Here is a 24668-nt window from a genome sequence, read left to right as displayed (position 1 = left end):
TCTTTAATGGGTTTCAGCCCATTACGGTGTCGAAAGCAATGAAAAGGCAGACAGCGCCGCCGAAACAGCTCTCTTGTCTCGGAGACGGAGGCGTATTGCACTGCTGAAAGGAAGTCGTCGGTCCATACTTCGACTCCGGACTTCGAAGTCGGTCCGTACCTCGTGACTCTCACGTTCCTCTCACTATGGCTACCCACAGTGGCGGATCCAAGAGGAGGGAGGGGTGGTTGGACGATTGCCCCCAAAACGTCAGTATACATTCGATTTACCTCTCTCTCTCTCTTCCACTACGCGCTCCGACAAAGAAACCGTCTTCAAACCAAGGGTCTGGATCTGCCCCTGGCTACCCCCAATGGACTGCTGACAGTCTATCCCCCACCACGTTGAGCAGAGTTGATCCAGCACTCTCTTTCCGCATGCCTCCACATATGTCTCGTCAAGATGCCGCATTAGTTCATCGAATGCGCCTCGACGTGGCCTACGCAGCACAGTGGCGCTACCGCTTGAGACAAGTTGCCTCTCCCACTGCATCCACTGTGGTGCTCTTGAATATCTAGAGCACATTCTTATCCATTGCCCGCACTACCAACCTTCCCGAAACGTACGCTCCGCATCCCTCAACGAGCTAGGCTCTCGCCCTTCTCTCTCACAAACTTGCTTTGGTTCCTGGCCAAACCCAACACACCTACGCCCTGCCCTCAAGGCTCCTTTTCACCTTCCTGGACACAACAGGACTTCGAACCTTATTGTGAAGGGGGCTCATTATTTCATTCCTCGCATTACCATCAGCAATAGGGTAGAGTATCGCCCCTTGCGATGAAACTCCCCAGCCATCATCCTGTAATAAAGTTGCTGTTCACCTGCATACTGTTTTACAACTGCTTGTGTGTTAAACCGTATGCGGGATCATCGATGAGCGCACTCACTATAGGCTTCATGCCTTGAGAGGCGTCCAAAGTATGTCAGGAGGAGAGCTCCAGTATGGAAGCTCCAAAATGTATCAGGAGGAGCATTACTATGATTATATGCCCTGTTGTACAAATTCCCACAGAGGACGAGCGCGGTACGTGAACATGGTGCACAAGAGAGTTTTCGATATCGCCGGTCACAAAAAAGCTGCTTCCCCATAGCTGCGACGTCACGTTATCCGCCTTTGTGAGGCGCCTCACAATAATAATAGTGAGGTTTCTCTTGGCACTGCCTGCGCGTCGGACACTGCGCACAGAACAGTCGATTGCTCGCTTTGTCCCCTCGCCGTCGATTCTCAGCAGTCAGTAGAAGGGCTCCGCTGATCTGACATCACAACACATCAGAAAGGGCTAGGGGGGATCGCCGCCGCTGTCCGAGGCGCCTTCCGGCCTCCTTTTAATACGGTAAGCACAGTGGTGATATTCAAGCGCAGGTTAAAGAGCTCTAAGGTGGACACAACAAATAAAAAAATAATATTCATTCTTCTTTTGGCGTCCTAAAACAGTGGGGAAGATGCTTACGGTGGATTTACCTTTGCTAGCATGGAGATCTTCATAGCGAAGTGAGCGCCAGCAGCGTAAACAATGTAATCCAGAACAGCGTAATGCACTATTTTGTAGTCCCAAAGTTCTCTCAGTGCAGCTTTGCCTTCATCTGTGTTTAATGTAATAATAGTAGCGTTTTCAAAGCTGCCACGAGAGAAACCAAGGAATTAGTGGATCCTGCTATTCGAGCCGTACAGTAAGAAAAAGATGCTACAGGATAAAGGCCTTTCGACTATCCCGTTCTTACAGGAAATTCTATGAAACTTGGTAACTTACTGATCGTATATGTCAATGCCAAAACTAGTTATCTTGGACTTCATGGCCTGCTCCTTGAATTTATCAAATAAGATTCTGTCGTCGTCATCAATATCCGTATATTGTTTGTAGTTGAAGCCTTGAGGTAACACACCAAATGTGTGAAAGAGGAAGTCACAGAGCCCGTCAGGAGGATAAGGGTAATCTGCTTTCATATCCAGCTTGTAGCTGCAGAGCAACGGTTTATGCGGCAGAGACTTTCCTGCGTGAAAACAGGTGGGAGCCCTTTATTAGTGGAACTGGAGTACGAGTGACGCCTGCGTTAAACCAGCCTAATGGTGACAGCACAACAATGCACAGTATATCTTTGCTCAATATGTTCAGAAGTTTGCTCAGTTCGCTCAATGACGAACTCACACCCGCTTGAGTGTAGCAAAAGGCTCGCATGCCGGCAAATGTATAATGATTAAGAGTATATTACATTCTGCTTCACATTCTTTCAATTAGTTGCCTTTGTACGGAAAATGGAACCAGTGGGACGTTGAGAGAGAGACACACCAGGGACTTGTATGGCAATAGCATTGCTGTTGCAGAGTGTTATGTAGTATTGCATCAGATGCTCCGCCTTTGCTAGTTTGCTCGTGGTTCACACAGTGTACTAGAGCTAGATTTTTTCCTGCATGCAGCTCTTACGTCTGTATCAGTAGTAAACACTGGCCACACACTCCGGAATGTGGACACCATTAAATTAGCAATTATAGCTAATTAGGACCCCCCAGAGTAATTGGGACCACTCAGGGGGTTACCACACCACTTGTGGAGTATCTAGCTCGTGTTCACTCCACTATGTTTCCGGATACTCGTGGTCATAAAATAACAAAAATTGATAGAAATAGGAAATCAACGATGCCGTGTCAAACAAACCACTCCGAAACAGTCGAGCGACCAGCGACCGCCATGTTTCTTGTTGGTGACTGGTGGTTGTAGACGTCAACGACAGGTGGCCACCTAGTCGCAAGGCATCACACCAGATGGTGCCACTGTCATAACTCAATCGAGAAAACTAGAGAACAAAACACTAGCAGCAGATAAAAATTCCAGCAAGAAAGGAATGATTAGAGATTACCTCTGCACAACAGATAACACAAGATGACAAGCACCAAATACTAGGCGCAGGGTGAACACCACTAAATATGCGACAACATGGAGAAAAGGATTAAGATACACGATGCAGCTCACACTGCCAAACAAGTCCAGCCATGCGGGAAAAAAGTCCTAACTGCTGCGGCAAATGCTCAATGCATCAACATCGAGAAAAAGGCTACTGCAAGTCACTCACTTTTCCCCCGTGGCGAGATCGACCGTCCACATGTCCTCTATCCACGAGAGCCAGTACTCCAATGACGGAAGTGCCGTTCTACGAGATCTACGCATGCGCACGCACGCACGCTTTTAGCGCCCTCTGCGCCGACACGGCTGGCAGCCAGCGGTCATCCCCTCGCCCAGCGCCCAGTTTAGGTTTCCCTCTCCCCTTTCTCTGCGCACCCTCCTAGCGGCAACAGATTGCTTCTTTGTTTCGGTTTCACTCCCATTGCTTTCCGCGTGTTTATCTGAAAACACTCTATAAAGGGAGCGTGCACTGCGCTCGTGTCATCATTCTGACCTATAAGCGGAAATGTTTAGCTACCACACTTTACAAACTTGTTCCCGCATCCACGATTCGGAAAAAGTGCAGAATGAATGTTTCAACAAGGGGAGTCCCCATAACGGGCTTGTCATCACTGCTTTTCTTTGCGCCATAGACATGGTGAGCTTTAGCAGTATAGGTGAGATCTCTCCGGGGCCCCTGCCAGAGATGGTGCATCAGATCCACGCTGTTACATGAATCTCCATAGCAACATGGTCATTACGCGGCTCATGGCACCAGCACTATGACGGAACGGTCAGTCTTTTTATGCCCCATTCCGCTACTACACTGCCACGATGACCCGTGCTTCTGCTGTCTGCGTGAGAGAGAGTAAGTGCATATCTGGACTAGAACTTTTTATTTGTATACTCAATTATATGTGCGTGCGCAGATACCTTTCTCTTTGTTATACGGGCACTCAATCCCTCACAACGTTCTCGGGCTCTCCCCTGGGTTTTTTTCTGTGTGCAAAATGAGTGAGACACATCAAAACACCAGCAAGGCTTGCCGTATTTGCAACTTGCGCACAGGAAAGAGTGTCACAAGGTAGCTCTCATCGTCGTACGAAACGAAACTCTTCTTGTGTCTCGAAATGGTGTACATTGTTTGCTTTATACTCTGGATGGTGCACTGCTTCTGAGAGACTGCCTTTCGTTGAACAGAGAATCTCGGTACACTTCGTGCTGTTCATCTCAAAGCTGTTGCATCTCGTACAATATGCACTTGTCACTCAGAATGTTAAAGGAGCATGGAAAGGAAATTTGAATGGCTTTAATTTGTCAAGCAGTGTGTAAAAATCATTCTCGTAAAATATTTCGGTTGAACAATGTTTTGTTACACCGCAATTCGATTTATAAAATCGCTTCCGTGGCGGGAGGCTTGCGCGCTCCAGCCACAAGCCAGTCCCCATTGACTGTGACGTCAAACATTAAACATGCTGTCATTCGCTACGGAAAATTCGGCCGCTTGGGACACGGCATGCTCCTTGTTGACAACGGTTCATTATGTTCTGTTGGTTTGTGGCATAAAACAGAGGTGCAAACGAACAATAAAACATTACGCTCATAATGGTAACGCGATCGTGTGTCGTGTCGCGATCGTGTCGTGTGTGCCAGCGTCTCACATGAGGCGATAGGCAGAGTGGCAGTTCGTGCTGTTCGCGAAGCGATGCAACATGACGCGACTCACCTCGTATTCGTTCCTGGAAAACAAGACAAACAAAGTGCGTTCTTTCTGTTTGCAACTTATTGAACTAGTGCAACGATCGCAACTTCCACTCGCACTGCACCTGCACGTCCCCATTCCCTTTTGGAGGAGTGCTGACTTCAATCCACACGCGAGTTCCCGATTTCGTTGCACTGCATGTCTTCACCTTGCAACCGAAAAGAATTCACTGGCGGCAGACTGATCAGACGACCAATGTTTCTGACGCCATGGTCTGTAAAAAAAAAACACAAAGAAAAGAAAAAGAAAGGTAGCCGTTTCTGATGCGCATGCGTCTCTCGGCAGAACAACGCACGCTAAAGGAGCCCGCCGTCACCTTGACAATTGTCGGTGTCAGATTGCAGCCGAGGTAACTTGCGAGCTCTAGGAGTGGACGCAACGTACAACGTCACATCGTGACGGGGGTGCCCGTCATTTCTCACGTGCTTTCCACGGGAGTTGGAGAGAGTCTCCGCACTCGTGAGAATCAATCGACTGCTGCGCGCGATATTTTTCTGCTGCGTGAAAACGTTATTTAGTGATCAGACATTCCATCACGATCAAAAACTTTTTCTTTTCTCGGTCTTAGACTGCTGCTTTAAGGTGCTGACTGTCGGAGGAGCTAGCTTTTTGGAGTGCGCTTTCTTGTCGTAGACTATTGCGTATCCCTTCATATATCTCACATTTTGTGTCGATTTACTGAACGTACTGGTCGACATGGTTTTTTACAAAACGCGCACGAATTTCGTGGTCGCTGCATTCCTCAACACGACCATCTTCCGCACGAAGGTTCGGGAAAAATTGTCTTGGTGGAACAAGAGGATGCTGTGAACATGTTTTCTTTTCATGCTCAACCCCATATACCGAGCCAGTGATGCATAATGGACGTACGTTATTTGTCGTAGCACGTGAGCAAGAATTTCTTTGTGGGAGGGGTGTTCAACGTCAACACACGTTTCAAGTGTCTTTGGTAAGGGGAGAGTTCGTTCTCGTCCACGCACCTGTGTTCGGGTGGCAGAGGAAAATTCCTGGAGAGCGTGTGCAATTCTTCGGGATACGACAAGTCAACCACGTACATGCACCCTTCCGAATCATGAGGAATGTTGTGAAAATCGAGCTCGCTCCACCTCGAAAGACCGACCCACTCAAAACCACTCGTCCAACTGTCGGGAGATGGAAGGTTGCAAACTGTTCACGTCGAGGTACTGGATAAAGGCCTTTTCTTACTGGGGTCTGTAATCACTGCTCCCCTCGTGCTTAGCCCGACAAAATCTGTGGAAGCTCTCATTCTCGATGGTTTGGTGCATCTTGTGATAGCTCATGAGCTCAAGCTGGACTTTGGGGAGCTTCAGAGCGCTGCTGAAGTGGCGAGAAACACAGTGCGTAGGACATCCATCCCACTCATCTCTGGCGTAATCTTCCTAGAAAGATAACGTCGCAGAGATGACAGGCGTATAGCGTGACGTAGAGTCGCGTGTAACCGCTGAGATTCTCACATTCGAGCAATTCGAAAATGTCGAGGGCGTACTGATAGTCCTCGTCCACGATCTCTTAGTCGTTCAGGTCACTTTTGAAAACTACCTTTGGCGTTAGGGCGGGAAACTTGTACGATTCGAAACTGAGGAGGAAGGTGTACAGATAAATGCCTTCCTGAGGAGGCGGTGGACGGTCACCAAACATTTGTCGGGTACAATGGAACGCGCTCTCGCCAACGCTGGTGAGGAGTGTTTTCAAAAGAAGAGGTTGAAAAAACTGCGTGCTATCGCGGAAATGAAGATCGCCAATGTTGAACCCTCTTATATTTTCTAAACTCGAAGCTAAGATCCAAAATTCCCCCAGATTTAGAATATGCATGCGGTGGAGAACGGAGCTCAAAGCACATCGCAGGTTGTGCACACACATGACGAGTTTGTTGTTGTTATGACTCATAACTGGGTTCTACGAAGTGAGTGTGGTCTTGGTGCGAGACCTTCCGCAATCTTCCTTCAAAATTATAAGCTTCCATCCGGTCATTCGTCTATAGCCTTACCAGACAGAGGAATGAAATCTGTACATGACTGTGAGCTGGCGACCGCTCGGAACGCACGCGAGCTGGGAAACCATGTTCGAAATATCGAGCGACAGAGCTGTACAGCATTCAAAATTTTGGATATTATTATACGTTAACTCTATGGGGCCCGTGGCCGTTCCGCAAATGCGTCCGAATAATCCAGCACGTCCGAAATATCGGTCAGCGACTGTATTGTCTTTCTTCCCCGTCACCTAATGACAGGCATGCCAGAGAATGTCAAGGTTTGTAATGATGAAAGTAAGGGGTGGAGAATGTCTCCTAGCATGCTTTCAGCACTTTGGAAGAAACGTAGTTCCTACAGATAAAGAATAGTGGCAGAAGCAGAAAGAGGCGATTGAATGGGGTAGAGTATCGCCTCCGGCGATGAACCTCCCCTCACTCCATCTCAAAATAAAGTTGTTGTTGCAGATGACTGATCCCCTTCCTACATGAGCAGTTCGCTTACACTGTCGTGCCCATCTAGGAATTCGACGTCGTCCGTTTCAGCTATTATGAAAGGTGGACTCCCGACTCTGTTGTCGTCGCTCACGTCTGAAAGGACAACTGGCCTGTTAACCAGATTCTCTATTCTAGCTCCTTGCTCGGTTGCTACGGCAACGTGCATGGCATCGATGGGATCATACTTGCATTCGAGACAGCATGGCATGGCGGTCAAAGAAAATCAGTTCGAGATTTCCGCTGTCAAAACAATGTTTACTTTCTCTTTCATTGAGGAACGCTTGAGGTTGATGAAGAGAGAGGTTGCTGGGTGGCTGGAGGAGTCCCTGTGCGCTTCGTGGCAGCGACTACGGCTTCCTGAAAAAAAAAAGAATGATATAGAACACGGACAGAATCGTTCGACATACATTTTTCCATGGTACGGCTCACGCCGTGGATGGATGCCTCACATGGACTTTCGATCAATCGTCATAGAACCAGAGCACCGTTTACAGCCGCCAGTGCTCTCCTCCTCCTTGTATTGCGATGGCGCCGCCTGTACTTTGTCTAGTCGCTCCTCTTTCCCAGATTGATACGCAGTAAGCAGAAAGGGTCGTCCCGAAATTAAAAAAAGGTTCTTTCCTGGGATCACGAGGGTGATGTCCCTGTCTCGGGGAGACCATCAGGAACTCCTCCTTTTACGAACTCATTAAGTATTCATTGCAACGTAAGACGGGGAAGAAAACTTGCTGGTTGCTGTAAGTCTCCTAACTATTGCGCCTGATTTTCCTGCCCAAATCGCGCGAGCCTCAGCAGCAGGAAACCTCAATAGCGTGGACGACTTGTAGAAGTGGCGTTGCTAAGGTCGGCGGCACCTGGTGCGGCTACACCATCCGACACCCCCATCTCCTCTTGCCGTCCCCCAACAACAAGAACATCACGCAGTCCACATATATCTTTACATCACATGACCGCAATTCGTTTGTCGCTTACACTGCTTCATTCAGACTGGAAGCATTCGAGGTGTGTTTCCTGGGGAAAGGAGGAAAGGAGAACGCACACGCAGCACAATTTCGACCGACGTACCACATGGAACCTTCGAGTGGGTGACAAGCCTGGTAGTTGTGCACCAGGCACAAATGATGCTGCTCTGAAGGCACGCTGTTGGTTACGTGCGTAAACACTTTGTGCGTGCCCATCTTGTTCGCTTCTCGGTGCGTGACGTCGTTTTCTTCTGAGCCTCTTTAACACGTAGGACTTTTTGCTACTTGGCGCCCTACTCCTTGAGATCGGACGTCACGCCTTCCCAGTCTTACCCTTTTACCGAATCCTTGCCAGTTACGATTACCTCGTACTTCCTCTACTGCCTTCGACGTCTTGGATGTCCGCCTGAGGGGTCTTGCGCTTGCGGACAGCACTCGTGAGCGGCAATGGTAAACGCAGCATCGTCGGCGGCAACCTGAAGGCTGGGGCGTGAATGCTCGTCGTCGGTTTGCCTCCAGCACTGAGACTGCACCCCTCTCCGCGCTGCACCCGGTGCGGCCCGTACCCCGTAGTGACGCCACTGCTTATGGATCAAGTAAACTAAGTAGGTAAAGTAAATTAAGTAAGATAAAAATAAATACTCCACAGGAAAGGTCGCCTCAATTTTTCACCATCTCCAGCCTAAGAGACACCTCCCCTCCCGTCCTGCAGAGATGGTGCTCGTCGTAATCCGCGACGCCAACCAGCCTTGGCCAGTACCAAAAGTGCTGAAAAAGAAGAAAGTTAATGGCCAGAGCTTTTCGTTGGTTCTATGATTTGGTTCCGACAAAGCACACAGCTGGAGCACAAGGCACACAGCTTTGTTCCGAGCTGGAGTATAGTCAAAATTGGAAAAAGATGTCCGACATCTACGTCCACCTCCTCTCGAACGCCAGCATGAATAAGTTTTCATCAAATAAACTCAACACCTTCACAGTAGGTTTCGATAGTCTGCTTAAGATCTTGAATCCCTATAAAGTCCGTCTGATGGATCTGATTGAAGGAACGATTTTTAAAATATCGGGTAGGAAACGCAACATGCAAAAGTTGACGTTTCTTTCAAGGACACGGTCGAAACCGAGAGAACTTCTTCGCATCAGTTCGGGTCTAGATGCAGATTTGGGAAAAGCCCTTTTGGAATTCTGTCGCGTACAATTTAGCGCGACAAAACTTCGTCTTACCTAAAAACGTGAAAGCCGTGGAACTAGACCCTCGTCTCAGTGAGGCGACCGACGCAACGCTCGCATCGCGCGAAGCAGGTCGTGCAGTGGAGCTTCCCAAAACGAGCAAATGCCAGTCCACCTCTATCTTATTGGATTTGTAACGGACGGACATGTTGTAACACGGTAAATATTGGACGCACCACTTAAAATTGAACAAAAAGGATGACGGAAATGAAAAGGTCTGGAGGAGGACATGGTGCGTGTGTATATGTTGTGCGAAGAAAAAATGAGTCTGAGTCTCGTCCCAGTCAACACAGTGTTAGTACAATGCAGAATTAATGTCGATTGTATTGCTGAACATTGTAGAACGCAAAATGCGAACATTGATTTCGCGCTGATTTTACGTGTGAATTCAGCATGTCAAATCTTTTAGATGAATAACATGAATTTGTTGCACACAAATTAATATTAGATTAGCGTGAAAACAGTGTCGATAACTGTAATGGAAAGTCACAGAAGGACAGACGTCGAATATACAATGTTGCTTTTGAAAAAAATTTGCCTCATGCCTTTAGCAAAAAGTAGGCTCAAACAGTATGGATCTGCCGAGCAGTCCGTTCAACAGCGCTTCAGGTTGCTTTTGCGTGATTCTGCTACTGTTAACATGGCAAAAGATCCTACAAAGAAAATACTAATATGGTAGTAACTCCATATGTGGGAAACCTATAGCTTATGGGAAACCAGTAACTGCTCAACCAGTATTCCAGACACGGGAAGTTTATCAAAATCCTAAAATCTTGAAAACCCTGCCTACAATCAAATTGCATTCATTTCTTGGAAAAATAAAAGTTGGGGTGTTTGTGCCTTAATTTTTCTGCCATCCACCTTCACACCATCTTCTTAATCCTGCCCCTCTGCCATCTGAGATCCACACCACACCACAGTACCACCTACCACCATACCGCTTCGGGCAGCCGGTCACAGGAGAAATTTGTGTAGAAGGCGTATTTTTTCGTCCGGCGCAGAAGAGAGAATCACGTGACGCAATAGCCCGTTGCATCGTTGCAGCAGATAATTTCAAACTGTTCCAGACGCTGCTGAAGGATGGAGTTAAGGTTGAAGAACGTAAAGACGTCTTGGTGTCTTGGAAGAATGCAGTAATTTCCAGTATGAACAGCTCCAGCACAGGTTGAAATTTGTGAAGCTGTTAATGAGTACCACTCTTTGGTAACCTATACACTAGGTCTATACAGGTAAAAGGCTGTGGTGTCTGTTTATTAGCGTTCGTTTGAGGCTCCACTGTTCTTCCAAAATTATTTTTGTTCCAGAGTTCGGATGTCTAAAGGGACATTCAAAATGTTAAGGGACTATACTAAAATAAATTTAAAATCATATTGAAGGTGTAATTTTTATCATCATGACAGCACTGGAGAAACGTTGTCAAAAGCTGTATATTTTATGCTCTCATGTCGTACAGTCTGGAACACTGTATTCACATATAAACTGCATTTCATATATGCTAATCGAATCTTGTTAAATTAATTGTGTTTTCGAGTGGACATTTGATATCATGATTTCACGTTCGCTTTCATCGTCGATTCAACATTCATATTGTTGATACGTTTTTTCTACGTCAAATTTACAATAGTGTGTTGACTGGGATAGAGGAATGGGTCTCTTTCATGCTGCCCTGTTGTCCTGGCACATTTCTTGGCATGCTTGCAACAATTCCAGGAAGTGGGTTTGAAAGGCTTCTTCTTATTTTGCCTTTTTCTGGCAACGATGACACACATGACACCCACCACACATGACATTTTCACGTATTGGTCATAATGATGGTGCATGCTTCCTCTATAAAGTGTTTTCAAGTAAACATGGAAAAAGAAACGAAAATTGAAAACGAAACAGAGAAGCAATCCGTTGCCACTAGGAGCGCATGGAGAGAAAGGAGACAGTGAAACAAACTCTGCACTGCAGGGAGCGTGCTTGTGAAGAGACGACAGCTGGATGCTCGGCCGAGAAGGACACGCGTACGTAGCGCCCTCACTGTGGCACTTCCGTCAGTCAGGCACTGGCGTTCTTCAAGATAGGACATGCGGTCGGTCGCTCCACTGTCGCCACGCTGAGTCAATTGAGGGCTGACTGTCGACGGGAGCAAACGCTTCGTCGCCACAGGGGAAAGGTGAGTGAGTGCCGTATCCCCAGTGCAACACATTTTCACCATGCTCGTGTTTAGCCTTTTCTCCGTGCTGTCGCATGTTGAGCATTTCCCCCACGCGAGTGGACTGGTTTGGCACCTCCACACCATTGACTTTTGTAGCGTTCTGTTTTTAAGCCTTTTTTCATGTTATTGTATGTTTAGCAGTATTCACCCAGCACCTAGCAGTTTGTGGTTGTCATGGTCATGTTGTGTTGGCTGTTGTGCGGTGACATTGCAGTTATTCCTAATTGCATCTCTTAAGTGTTTTCTCCTAATGTGTGTGTTCTGCACCTCAAGAACACACCGTCATCCCAGGGATATCCTAAGAACATCATGCACCGACAGGAATGACACCCCGAGGGGGGCAAAATCCTCCTCATCGTCAGGACAGAGTGATGACACTTCAGGGATGATTCCTAGTTTCACTCATCTTATTTTTTCTTCCGCCTGCTTTTACTGATTCCATATATCTTGGTAAACCTCCGCAATAAAGTCTCGCTGCTCCTTTCTAGTGCAACTTACAACAAACAATTAGCACAGCTGTTTAAAAAGAAAGCAGACAGGTATAAAAGACAAAGAAAAAAAACGTTCAAGGGGCACTATGCCCGAGAAACTCACTCTGAAAGGCACTAGACTTACCTCCCGAAAGCATTTGTTGCTTATGACACTATTGTTGCACTATTTATTGCTGATAACACGGCCCTGCATAGGTTCGACCTGGTCGCTGCTACACAAAACAAAGGATGAGCTGTCCACGTTTGTTTCGATTATGCAAAGAGTAAATACCCAAAGCGAGAAAATTATTGAAGTATTAGCTGTGCATCACTGTGAAGTCTATGTTTCTTACTCAGTTTGGTCTGAGACACCCAGGCATGTACTTTAAAAGTCAAAAGCAGTTCTGCAGAATAATGCAGTTTCTGCTCTTCCCAGAGAAGTGCTCCATGCATGATAGACAGTCATTGATTTTCAAGGCAGATAGTTTTCCGCTCAGTCATGTCCTATGGTCGGCCCAAAAACAAAACAAATGTATTTAGGGAGTCTGAACAGGTAAACTAAAAAAATCAATATTTCTTGTCCCGCTAGCTACCCACAGGGACGGGCACAGGACATACCCAAATGACACGCTGACAGTCTGTGAAAGTCCTCCTCAGGATGTTCTGGGGATACACCTTGAAGGACGAGGACACAATGACACTATGAGGACATCCTGGGGACCTTGTGTGTTCTTGGGGCATGCTGTTGCATGTCTAGACTTGTCTGTCTGTGCCTTCCTAGTATTCTGTTGGTGCTTCCATCTTGTGTTACCCCTCGAGTTTCGTAGCAATGTGCGGTCACGCAGGGCTGATCACTCGTCCTCAGCCTTTTCCCTGTGCTGTCGCATGTTTAGCATTTGCCATAGTGGTTAGGCCTTTTTCAGGATGTTTTGTACGTGCTATCACATGTATAGACTTTTTTAGTACTGTCTTTCTTGTTGCAATCTTTACCCTCCACTAGTATTTTGTTGTTCTCTGTCTTTCTCGTACACAGCCATGACGGTGACAGTATACGTCGAACCTTCCTAGTTGCCTGGTTCCATCTGGCGTGCTGCTTTGCAACTAGGTGGGCACCTATCGTCAATCTCTGCAACTACCGGCTGTCAACAAGCAACATGGCGGTCAGTGGTCACTGGACAGTTCCGGAGCGGCTTTCTTCAGTGTGGTACCCTTGACTTTCGAATAAATTCTTTCTCTCCGCTCTATTGCTGCCCGATTAGTGTGGTGACACCCTGGATGGTTCCAATTATTGTGAGGGTTCCTCATTAGCTCTAATGGCTAATTTAATGGTGTCCACGTTCCCTGCGTGTTTTCGGATACTTGTGGTCAGTGCCTACTACTTGTACCTCCTTTGTCACATATACGTACAACACACGTTAGAGAGATGAGAGCCTTGTTAGTGGCTGCCTTCACATGAAGGTGATGCAAGTCATCCTAAAGGGATTTGTTCACTACCGACTCAGCCACCGGCCTCGGTGGCTCAGTCGGTAGCGTGTGCGCCCTCTGAACCCGAGATTGCGGGTTCGGACCCGGCCGAGAAAGCCAGCAACTTGGTGGCAGGGTACAAGTTGCTTAGACACGCCGTGTTCCGGCAAGGGCGTTAAACACGGGGTGCCGCGTGATGAACTTTTATCGGACGTTAAAGAACCTACAGGTGGGCAAAACCAATATATAGACAGACCGCTGTGGCGTCGCTCATGATCTCATTTGTCTGGCGACATAAACCCCCAATTATTATTATTATTCGCTCGCCAGCAAAATCGCAAAAAAAGAAAAACGTTCTGGGCGTATGTTATCCTTTTCGTTCAAAACTGGTGTATTTTCCGAGTTTTAAGTATTTCCTGTGGGCATCGCAAGGCGGCCGAGCCCGGGCTCTGGCATATAACTGACGGGAGCCTTCGGCTCCTGTGACGTTTCGTGACGTTCTTTAAGGACCAGCGCGTGTGGCTAGGGATCGGAGGGAGTCCGGCTCGATCCCGGGATACTGCGGAAGACCTACTGCCCTCTTGACACCACATTGTTCTCTGCTCTCTGTGGGAAAATCTACTTGCTTGGATCTCGCTTTTAAGATGCGTACAATAAATCACATCGCTCGTGCTATTGCTCCTGATAAACCTCGATATACGCTACCGTTTACAAAAGAAGTCAACGAATAGATTTTTGAAGGGCGCAGTAGCCCTCTAACAGGAGAAGTCATCTAAGCCTATCTATATCGACAGACGACATGCGTCGACTGAACTCTGACATGTAAATCGCGTCAGTCGACTTGATCTTCGACGGCCAATTCCCACACGCTGCTACTGATTCACGTGGTCACAAAGTTGTCCGTAAAATATCTGAATTTCAAGGTTACGACACAACGGTGGAAGTGGTGCCTCACTCCAGAATCAGTCCACTGAATCCCATTCTCTATGGCGCCATAGGCAACATTCAAGTAAACCATCGTCAGCAGATTCATGAGTTGAGTCACTCATCTTCAGTCGATGTACCCGTCCATGTAAACGTCCATGTATATAGTTAATTTGCTCGAAACGTTTCAGGGCCGAGGGACAGAATACTTGTCCATGCGTATATGTCATTGGGTCATACTGGAGAGTCCCTCTGCGCGCCCTGTTGAAACGAAATGTCCAAACATACGTGTCACTTTTGCAGTCGTTGGAACACTTGGTGTTACTCCATCTGCAGGAGGTGGCGTCGATTGAATGGACGCTCCACCGGACACCGGGTAATAGTAATGGTCAGATTCCGTGCTGTCATCACCCGCATCTCCTATTGGAGTACATCACCAGAAAGATGCACGTATAAGCCGTCAAGGTGCAGTATTCTGTACACTCGAGCAAAAGTGAAGGAGTAAATTAGGAAGCAACTGCAGTTTCTAGTTTTCATGATCTGTTTCATCCCCATGACCCTAATTTTGCAAGTCCACACTGGCAAATAGTACCTAAGCCCACCAATCCACCAACGCTCTGCCCTCAAAGCTCTCTTCACCTTTTTGAATAAGATAGGACTTCGGTCCTCATTGTGAAAGGGCTCATTATTTGATTCCCCGCATCACCACCAGCAGTGGGATGGAGTATCGCCCCTGGCGATGAAACTCCCCATTCATCATCTCCTAATAAAGTTGTTGATAGTCCCTAAGCTTCGCGAAAACATCTGCACTTTGGTCCCGCAACAGAGTAATGGATGTAGCAATCCGTCTCCCAAAAGAAGCAAAATCTCCTCTTCCTCCTAAACATAATCTCCTAAAGTAGTAATTAACCACGTAGTAATCAGTCAGAAAACACCGTTTTCGCTAAGTTCTGTAGCGCTTGCACATAATCGGAATGACGCTATCTGAGGTCGTCAGAAATAACACAGGCTTCCAGGAAGGCGAGCAGAGCTGTGGAAATAAAAAAAAAGCAGTTTATGCAGCTATGGAGTTGATTCGCTGACTGTGACTGCGAAAGTTATAGGAAAAAGTTGCTTGTACTAAATTATTTATTTATTTATTCAAAGTACCCAACTTATCCACTTACTGTGGAGTTGCGTAGGAAAGAGGGAGACAACTGATAATAACAATGTCAATCACTATATCTAGCTAACACAAACTCAGTGCTTTCTAATTATCAGGGAGATTCAGACATAAATAAACAAAGATTCCTGGAGAACCTGTTTCTACTTTTGGTGACAACTAGGCCCCGTGGAAGGCCATTCCATTCTGATATGGTTTGCACGAAAAATGAATCCTTTAAGACCGACGACGATACGGCTCATCCTTGCATGCGTGATCCCGTGGGTCCATGGTACATGTCGTAAAAAAGTTTCAAAGGAGACGCCTTGCGGCGATTTTCTAGTGATGTCCATCTCAAGGCTACTTTTAAATCTGCTGATCTGACATCCTGAGAGTAATTGTTCGTAACAAACCTTGCAGCTTGATTTTGTACTCTTTCTAATTTCTTCTGAAGACCAATACCAGATGGGCCCCATACTGCGCTACAATATTCCAAGATCGGGCGAACATACGTCTCGTAAACTGTTTTCTTGATCTCTTTAGGAGCTTATATAAAATTTCGTCGCAGGAATCCAAGTGTTTTAATAGCTTTAACTAGCAGTCCGATATGTTTGTCCCATTTTAAATTCCCGCACAGTGTGTTTCCCATATACTTGTAGCCTTCTACAGTTTGAAGGATTGTGTTATTTAGATTATATGTTAAAGTGTGTATATTCCCAGAAAACGCGATAGACTGACATTTAGAGCTGTTTAATGTCATGCCCCATTCTCGATTTTGACCAGGTCTCGCTGTAGGGCATTAATGTCATCTGCTGAGTGAAATGCCCGATATATACTACACAATCGTCAGCAAATAACCTGATGCAAGAATCCACGACTTTGTCAAGGTCGTTTATGTATATCAGGAACATCAGTGGCCTCAATACGGATCCCTGTGGGACAACTAAATTCAGTAATAGTTGCCCCGTACATATAGTTGTGTTACTGATACACAGATAGACATCATGTCTCTCCCAAGATAGTAAATATGATGCTTTTCATGCCAGAATAGGGTATGTGACAAATATTTATGTGAACAGCGTACAGCGTACGTCGTGTGTAGAGAACAGAATAGTGCTGCCGCAGCAGACGGGACACTCAATGACAGGACGATGCATTTGAACAGTTAAAAAATGTAATTTCCGAGCAAAGGTTCATATAAGCTAGGTGAGATGAGTGTGCATATACACAGTTGCACGAGATCTAAAAGCCCAGTACTGCTCTCTCCGTCTTGATCTTGAGGTAAAAACAATAGTGGATACAGGAATTTCGAATAGATTAATTTAAACGATCTGTCCCTCCAGAACAACCTATATATAGGCTTATGGTGGTTGACCGCAGCACAGGGACGAACCGAAACCGAAACCGAGTTAGAACCGAAAGAACACTCGCCTGCACGCCTGCAGCTCCACATCCCTCTTGTTAAACTTGCAGGCAAGCCGTATTAAATAATACAAAGTATCTATGCACAGTAATAAATTACTCTAAGTACAAGTTATGTAAATGCGAAACTTCATGCGAGAATTGCCGCGCAAAGTTAGCAGGCTAAACACTAGGTTCACAGCTATATTAAAGATTTTGACATTCTCCCATCAACCTTACAGTTCTAACTGAATTGCTTGGAACGAACGCGGGATGCTCGAAGTGAGCCCTGCGCTAGCATTTTCGAGGGTAGCGACGTACCGGCTTTCTTTAAGCTCAAGACAGTCGCCAGGGCGCCGAAGCACAGAAGCAGACAAGCGGCACAGCATATCACCATCAGCAGTTTACGCTTTCCTTCGTCCCTAGAACAAGCATGATTTACTGATGAATTGACGATAAGGTCAGTAGGAATGATCTCATCGTCCATCTAGTTAAACAAAACAGGACAGGAGCATTGTATATGCTATGACTCATTGCACAGCCGATGCTCCTGTCCAATTTTCCTGGTGTCGAACATTGCGGTTCAGGTCATAAAGTTATGTGCACTCCACGTTTCCCTTAGAAGCACCTGAAACATTTTTGTTGTCTTCATAACGGCTGTCGACATCAGACCTCTCAGGCCGCGTTTTTCGCCATTTGACAGCATCCGAAGTTCGTTGTGCCCCGCCTTCGCCTACGCAGCGTGAGAGGCCGTTGAATGGTTTGGTTCGTGTTCACAGCCACGTCATAAATTTGCCTTGACTCCGCTTGTCATCATATCAACAGGCGGGTCACGTAGTATGTTTCGTGGGCTGAGCGTTGAAGAGCCGTTCCCCGTCAGCCCGCCACTTATGGTAGCCACCGTTGGGAGAGAGGCTGAACGACGAGAATGAATTCGATGTTCGGTGTTCGCATTGGCAATGAATCGTAATGTGCTCGTAAGTCCTGAAGGCATCACTGATGAGAACCCAGTGCGAAAACAGTACACTCATGGGATGCCTTCGCTATCACGTGGAGAAATGGGAGATGAAGGAAGCATGGTGAAAAAATATTTCGAAGTAGGAGTAGACAGGTAGAAATCCAGTGAGGCGGTAGGGAAGAATGGAGGAAATTGCCTCAGGACGAGGACCCCCGTATTTCGAAGAGAGGCTCTTCTTCTTCCGGGCTTAAGAATATTCGTTTTACAGAAACCAACACTGATCCAATATCCTATATCCAATCTTCTGTGTCGGTTTCTGTATTTTGTTTATGTGATCTACAGGACTTGACTCCCCTCTTCGTATACGCTTCGAATATTCGTTTGCTAAATTCTTTTATAAATTCTGTGTTAATGCTAAACTTGTACACAACCAAAGTAAGTTATCTGTCGAGCCATATCCTGCCAAATGCCTCGACTTGAAAACATCAGCCTGAAATTAAATCTATATTGCATCTTCTATGCCATATTTTCATGAAGCTTCAGATATCGCGAAAAAGAGACATGTAGGACATGGGCGAAAAGGCAGCACAGAATGTTTTGTTTTTTACTCATTCTCGTGTAGCACGACAGTATGCTGCGGCGGCTAGGCTATTAAGCACTAGAAAACATGACCGCGAAATTAAGCATAACAAAACAAACTAGGATTGAAAACGAAATCACTAAACAAAACTTAAATATGACGTGATCGCCAAACTAAGAAGCGGAGACGAACGTTACTGTCGTCGACACACATAGGTACACACCCTACTAGTTGACGAGAGCATCTGACTGGCAGTCAGATAGGCGTGGGCTTGAATCCCTCTACCGGCACTTCCTGACTTTACCTCGACTACCGTCTTTCAGATCACTGATTGGGGAGGCTTCTGTGCAGTGGTGTCCTAACAATTCACGTTACTTTAGAGAACATGATGCTAAGCGAAAGAACGACACGGGCGGACAAATGACCCATCCTCTGTCCATCCGTCTCGTTCGTGCGTTCATTCGTCATGTTACCAAACCAATACGCTCTCGACTTCCTTGTGTATTTTACACTTTTAAAACCGACCTTCACCACACCGCATGCACCTAGCCAACCGCCATCCCGAATGACATGGTGCTGCCCCTTGATTGGTTAAAAGCGGGATGCGTATGCTTTTTTATTTCGTTTTAGCGCTGCGAAGCAAATACGGTTATGAGGGGCATACAGACGTGGACAGAGGAAGGGAGGACAGCAGAAAGGAATGATGGGGGACAAGGGGGTTACTATATGTGTGATGGACCGACTTCAAGGTTAACTGTGCTGACATTCGTCTGGAAAGTCTACAGAAAAACCCGGGGAAAACTCCAGACAGCAGCACGGGGACTCGAACCCGCGTTGCCTCCCACACTCTAAAAACGGAGCCTCACTGTATAGCACACTCTGCGCCAACCATTGCCACGAATGGTAGGGTTATTGTTTTTGATGCAAAGTGAGATAAAGGTGTACGCCTTTTTGTGGCAACATACCATACAAAAAAAGGCGTACGCTCCTCACTCTCCTTGAAAGAGAAGCGATAACCCTAGCGATCATTCGTGGCAGTGGTTGGCACATAGCGTGCTAAGCAGTGAATATATGTTTTTTAGAGTGCAGTCACGTCGTGGAAAGTGGCCACCCTAACCACTACACTCATAAAAATGAACTTCACCGCATAGCACGCTCCTAGCCAACCATGATTTCGAATGGTGTCATTAATGATGCAAATAACGGTGTCATTCGAGATCATGATTGGCTAGGAGCGTGCTATGAGGTGAAGTAAGAGTGATATGCTACGGGAGCTGGTAGGACGCGATGAGTTTTTGTGTCCATAAGTCAGCATTTTCCAAAGAATTCATTCAACACAATGGCGGATCCGGACACTCGGTTGGGAAGGGTCGGTTCCTTTGTCCAAGCGCGTAGTGGGGGAGGGGAGAGGAGGAAATCCGATGTATAAACTGACGTTTTTAGGGACGATGGCCCGCCGCCTGGCCCCACCCCACCATCACCAACCCCCTCCACCACCTCCTTGATCCGCCACTGATCCGACGTCACAGGATGACGGGGTTTCCTCATATCCCTGTCACATGAAATCACTCATAAACCATCAGATCACGGCCCATCAATCAACTCCAGAACCCATCACATCATAAGTTCACATCATCACTTCATTCAAGTTCAGCCTCAGAACTCATCAAATTACTTCTACAGAACTTCAAAACTCATCAACACTTCCTATTTCATTATCGGATTTCAACTTTAGCGTTCATCGCATCATAAACCTTCATTCCACATCAGAACCCATCAACACTTCCAGTGCGATTATCGAAGTTCAACTTCATATCCCATCACAGTTTTGAAGCTGAATCTTCATGATTAGCTGTGAGTTTGGCGATAGATTTTGACGAGGGCAACATTCCCTGGAGCTTGAGGCAATGTGTAACGAAAATATTTTATATTTTGAAGATGCTACCTCTGTACTGGTAACATTCAAGAAGATGTTCCCTAGCTACCTTTATTTAATAAATATATTTCTTTTGAAGGCACCGCTAGTATATTTAGTTCCAGAACCCCCAAGAAAATGTTTTCCTGGGGTAAAAGCAATTGGAGTACGTACAGGAAATGTCACATTGGCATATTTTGACTCCCCACATTTTCGTCCGTGTTTGTGAAGGCACTCCGTGGTCGCTTATTTCCCATTTTTGTGCGGCTTCACCACCACCGACCACACCGTTACCGCACACTACGTATGCGAACCCAGCATTCAGTTTCTTACGCATAGTGAATGGCCGGAATATTATTGCCACCGAAATAAGAAAAAATCGCATCATGATGGCGGATTTATGCTTTCTCTCAGTATTTTTCTAAAATACGAGAAGTTATAACTTCGTTCTCCGACAGTGGCGGCGCTCCGATTGAAGCCACTCGGCTATGGTAGCGGCGGCGCACACCCCTACCATACCTCTACTGTGTACTGACGTACTGACATGACATATGCTGGGTATGCTGCTTCCACGCTGGGATTGTTGCGCAATGGTGTGCCGGTGGTTGACATCCAAGTGCTGGAAAGCGTGCCCTGCTAATCGCTCACACATGTGGCTTTGTACGGCCGGCTTTTGTAACATGCAATTTTTCACGCATGACGAATGAGACTTCAACATTGCCTGGCTTCAACTTCAAAGCCGTTACAATGACTTTAAACCGATCACATCCCAGCCGTTCAACTTCAGCAACTTCAACATCATACAAGACCACAGCACTTCATTCAACATCACATCATTCACCATGGTGAGCGAAGTTGGTGAAAACCATCGTGCATAAATGAGGCTTCTTCAGTGATGTCACATCTGGTCACGTGACATGGGGAAACACATTGCCTCACCGGAGCCACAGTACGAGGGCATGCCGTTAGTTGTTGGGGTATGCGTGTAATTGCGGGAGGAAAGTATGAAACACGTGCTGCTTATCATTCTACCAGTGTCACGTATGTGATGCATCCGTGTTTCTGCATGTCACATGGCCTAAAGGCGCTCAAAGGCTGTGCGTGCCGTCATGCTCACGAGCCACGTTCGTCGACCTATGTTTGTGAAACTACACGGTCTCTTAGTACACACAATAAGCCATACCCTTTCGACAAATCAAGAGTGATAACATCATTAGACGCAGTTGACCTTCACCGTGCTTTATTGTGAAGTTCTGTTTTAGAGTATGCTTCAGAACCGTTACGTACTCAATGTAATTGTTAGAAGTAGTGACACTGAAACAGCAGTTGGAGAACGTTCAACAAACTCAATTCCTTTACATATTATCCGAAACAACTTATGCTACAGACACAGAAGTGTATCTCCGCTCGTACGTTAGGAGATGTAAATACGAGAAAATGGTGGACGCCATGCATAGGGAAACAGGTTCACAAGTTTTCTGCCAACGCCTTATTCCACATGTCTGGTTTAAAGCATGCAAATGCGCATAAAGTACGTCGTGTGCTTTTGCAACGTGACCACTGCAGAAGTGGTAGTTTGAAGCATACAGGCGCACAACGCTCCCGCTCGGAGACGTTCCCGGGTAATCCAAACACAGACGTCTTTAGATTTGTGGGAGGAATCGATCTGTTGGAGTTGACTTGTGTCGCCGAAGCGTTTCTTCATATTAAGGATACGCACAAATAAGTTAACGTTCCTAACCGCTCTGGTGTCTTCACGGGCGTCAGCTTTATGCTCCCCGTCCACCACAGAAACACAAAGTCACCTACCCAAGGGTTGGTAATCTCGTCGTAATAACGTCGTCATTTCGTGTGCATTGTAGCTTGTTAGTGCGACCCACTACAAGTCAAATTCGTGAACAAATACCATGCAATGTCCTCAAATTACTCGGGCTCATGAACATGAAGGATCCTGGAAGCTACGGCAGAGCCACAGCAATGCTATTTCTAGCGTTGTAGGGCAGTGAGGTGGAAATAATAGTACAGCATCTGCACAGCTACGTTAAAAAGTTATATGGTTGAAGCATGCCTGTTCTGGAAACATTACATCATAATATCATTCTGCGGCCCTCCAGCGTCAACGTCCCACCGTTGTTGCTTTCTGGCTCTTCGAGCAACCACACCTCCAGCGCAATACAGCAGAACGTAAACTGCACTTGACTCTCAGTTATTTTTTATTTTCTTTTTCTTTTCTTTTTTGCTTCTACGCAAACCTCAGTGGGCCAGTCGTCCTCCATGTATCAGCCTATTTCCCTGAAGGTTGCCTCGTCCGTACCTTACCCAAGACGGCAGCAATTTGGTGTCATTGCACGAAGTGGTTAGACATGCCCATTATCTGCGAGGGATGTTAATATGATGTGCCCACTTGCTGAGACTTCAGCGCACAGTTGTGAGTCCTCAAGTTGCACAATTAAACCACAGACCGACATCTGATAGTGGTTGAACGAGTGACGTAAAGCAATAGTTATATCGAATTATCATTTAGTGCATCAGTAAGGTCAGCACCGCTTTGTATCCATGTTGGACTACTCACTCTCAGCCCCACTTGCCGAAGCATACTCGCTTTCATATCAGGAAACGTGTGGGATTGCACACAACCTCGAACACAAATACCACAGTACACTCCTGCATACTGCTTCCGGCATACTTGCCTGAAATCTGCAGGCAATGGTTTATTTTGCAAATCCCCTGATATACAAAAAGACAATAGAATCGTACGACACAGTGCCCAACCTCAAACACCATAATGGTACAGCTCCTTCAGGGGCGGCCAAGCAACACAGGCTGCTGTACCTTTGGGTGACGTCAAGACAAGTGTGTCGCAAGCAGTACATCTAACTTGGCATACATCAAACTCTAAACGCAACAGTATGCAAAGGATAGTCGGTATGATTAACGGCAGGGCGATCACACGTTGCCGCAAATAATAACGGCAAATTGCTTACTTGCTTTCTGTAACGGAGAATTCACATTAAATGAATCTGAAGGAAGTCAACATACTTATCTAGCTCATTAACTTTAATTCTTCAACTTCATATATGAGTTTTGCACCTCTGCAGCACGTTTTCATGTGCCTACACATGCTAGATGCAGTGTAGGCCATTTCGATTTCTTCACTTGCGTGATTGCATGATACTGTGACCTACTTTGATATTAACCTCCTACATTATGTATCATGCCCTGCATGCTTTGTAAGGTCCGATCAAAAGTAGTAATGAATGACCACGACTGTCCGGAAAGGGAAATCTTCGTGTAAACACGATTAATTAATCAATTAGAGCTAATTGCGACCTCTCACAGGGGTCACCACACTAATTGGGGAGCATCTAACTCGTGTCCAGACCAAGATGTGCGTTTCCGGATAACCGTTGTCATAAAAAAGAAAAAGTAGATAGAGTGGAGAGAAGGAGTTTCGTTGAAGATCAACAACATCATCTTGAAGAAAGCGGTCCGGAATGGCTGCTGACCATTGCAGGGCGTCGGAGCACAGAGGCAGGTTGCAAGGCGTCGCAGCTATGACCACGAGATCCGGACATCCTGTGACGTCAGCTGTGACGTTATCATGGCATGTCTGGGCAGGTTAGGACAGCTCTGCAAGGCACATGGAAGGGAAAAAACACTCATAATACAGTGGCTGAGAAAGCGAGAGTGAATATGCTGACCATCAATAGCTAACAACAAAAAGAATTGACAACACACACACACAAATGAGCCCACTACAACAGCATTCACAGGGCGTGCAGTACGATGTAACTGCTCCATCCGACAGCCAGGCAGAGAACTGACTCACATTGATTTTTTCTCCCCTATGTAGTCACGCATCAGCAGCCCCCCTAGTGGTTACTTTCTCAACAAATTTCATGGCAAAATTATTAAGAATAATGCCTGCGCTACTCTCGTTCCCAAGGCAGAAGAAGATAGAAAATGTTGTGGATGCCTGGACAACAGCAACGAGCGCCCGACGTGCACGGGCATGAAAATCATAAAGTCGGATGGATCATAAAGTCGGAAGCTGTCGGATGGAGCAGTCGCATCATTCTGTGCTCCCTGCTGTTGTTGTGCAGGAGCCGCAAGGCGGTAGAAGCAAACAGGGACGCAGACTCGGAGTCGAGGGGATCAGGCTCGTTTAATGAGACAGGCCAAGAACGAAAGTGAGCCGAGAATAGAAAAACGAGATGGCATGTCTCGAGATCCGCGAGCACAAAACTAAAACGGCAAG

The 24668-nt window shown here is 46.4% G+C and overlaps 1 protein-coding gene across 3 annotated transcripts in view; it reads right to left on the bottom strand.

Annotated features, from left to right (window-relative positions):
- The window catches only part of LOC135389843 (uncharacterized), a 135837-nt gene that overhangs the window by 82603 nt on the left and 28566 nt on the right, over nt 1–24668 (bottom strand). For 2 of the 3 annotated variants that reach the window (XM_064619873.1, XM_064619875.1), the window contains exons 1-4: nt 17279–17373; nt 14704–14835; nt 1791–2031; nt 1502–1658 (exon numbers count right to left, since the gene is read on the bottom strand). In XM_064619873.1, coding sequence (XP_064475943.1) covers nt 1502–1658; nt 1791–2031; nt 14704–14835; nt 17279–17354 — 606 coding nt within the window. In that variant the 5' untranslated portion in view covers nt 17355–17373. Of the gene's footprint in view, nt 1–1501; nt 1659–1790; nt 2032–14703; nt 14836–17278; nt 17374–24668 lie in introns of those variants that run through there. The other variant, XM_064619874.1, reaches the window with a different exon arrangement.

This window comes from Ornithodoros turicata, chromosome 3, assembly GCF_037126465.1.
Source record: "Ornithodoros turicata isolate Travis chromosome 3, ASM3712646v1, whole genome shotgun sequence".
Lineage (NCBI taxonomy): Eukaryota > Metazoa > Arthropoda > Arachnida > Ixodida > Argasidae > Ornithodoros > Ornithodoros turicata.
Note: the sequence above shows the minus strand (reverse complement) of the source record. Positions and strands in the feature narration are given on the sequence as shown.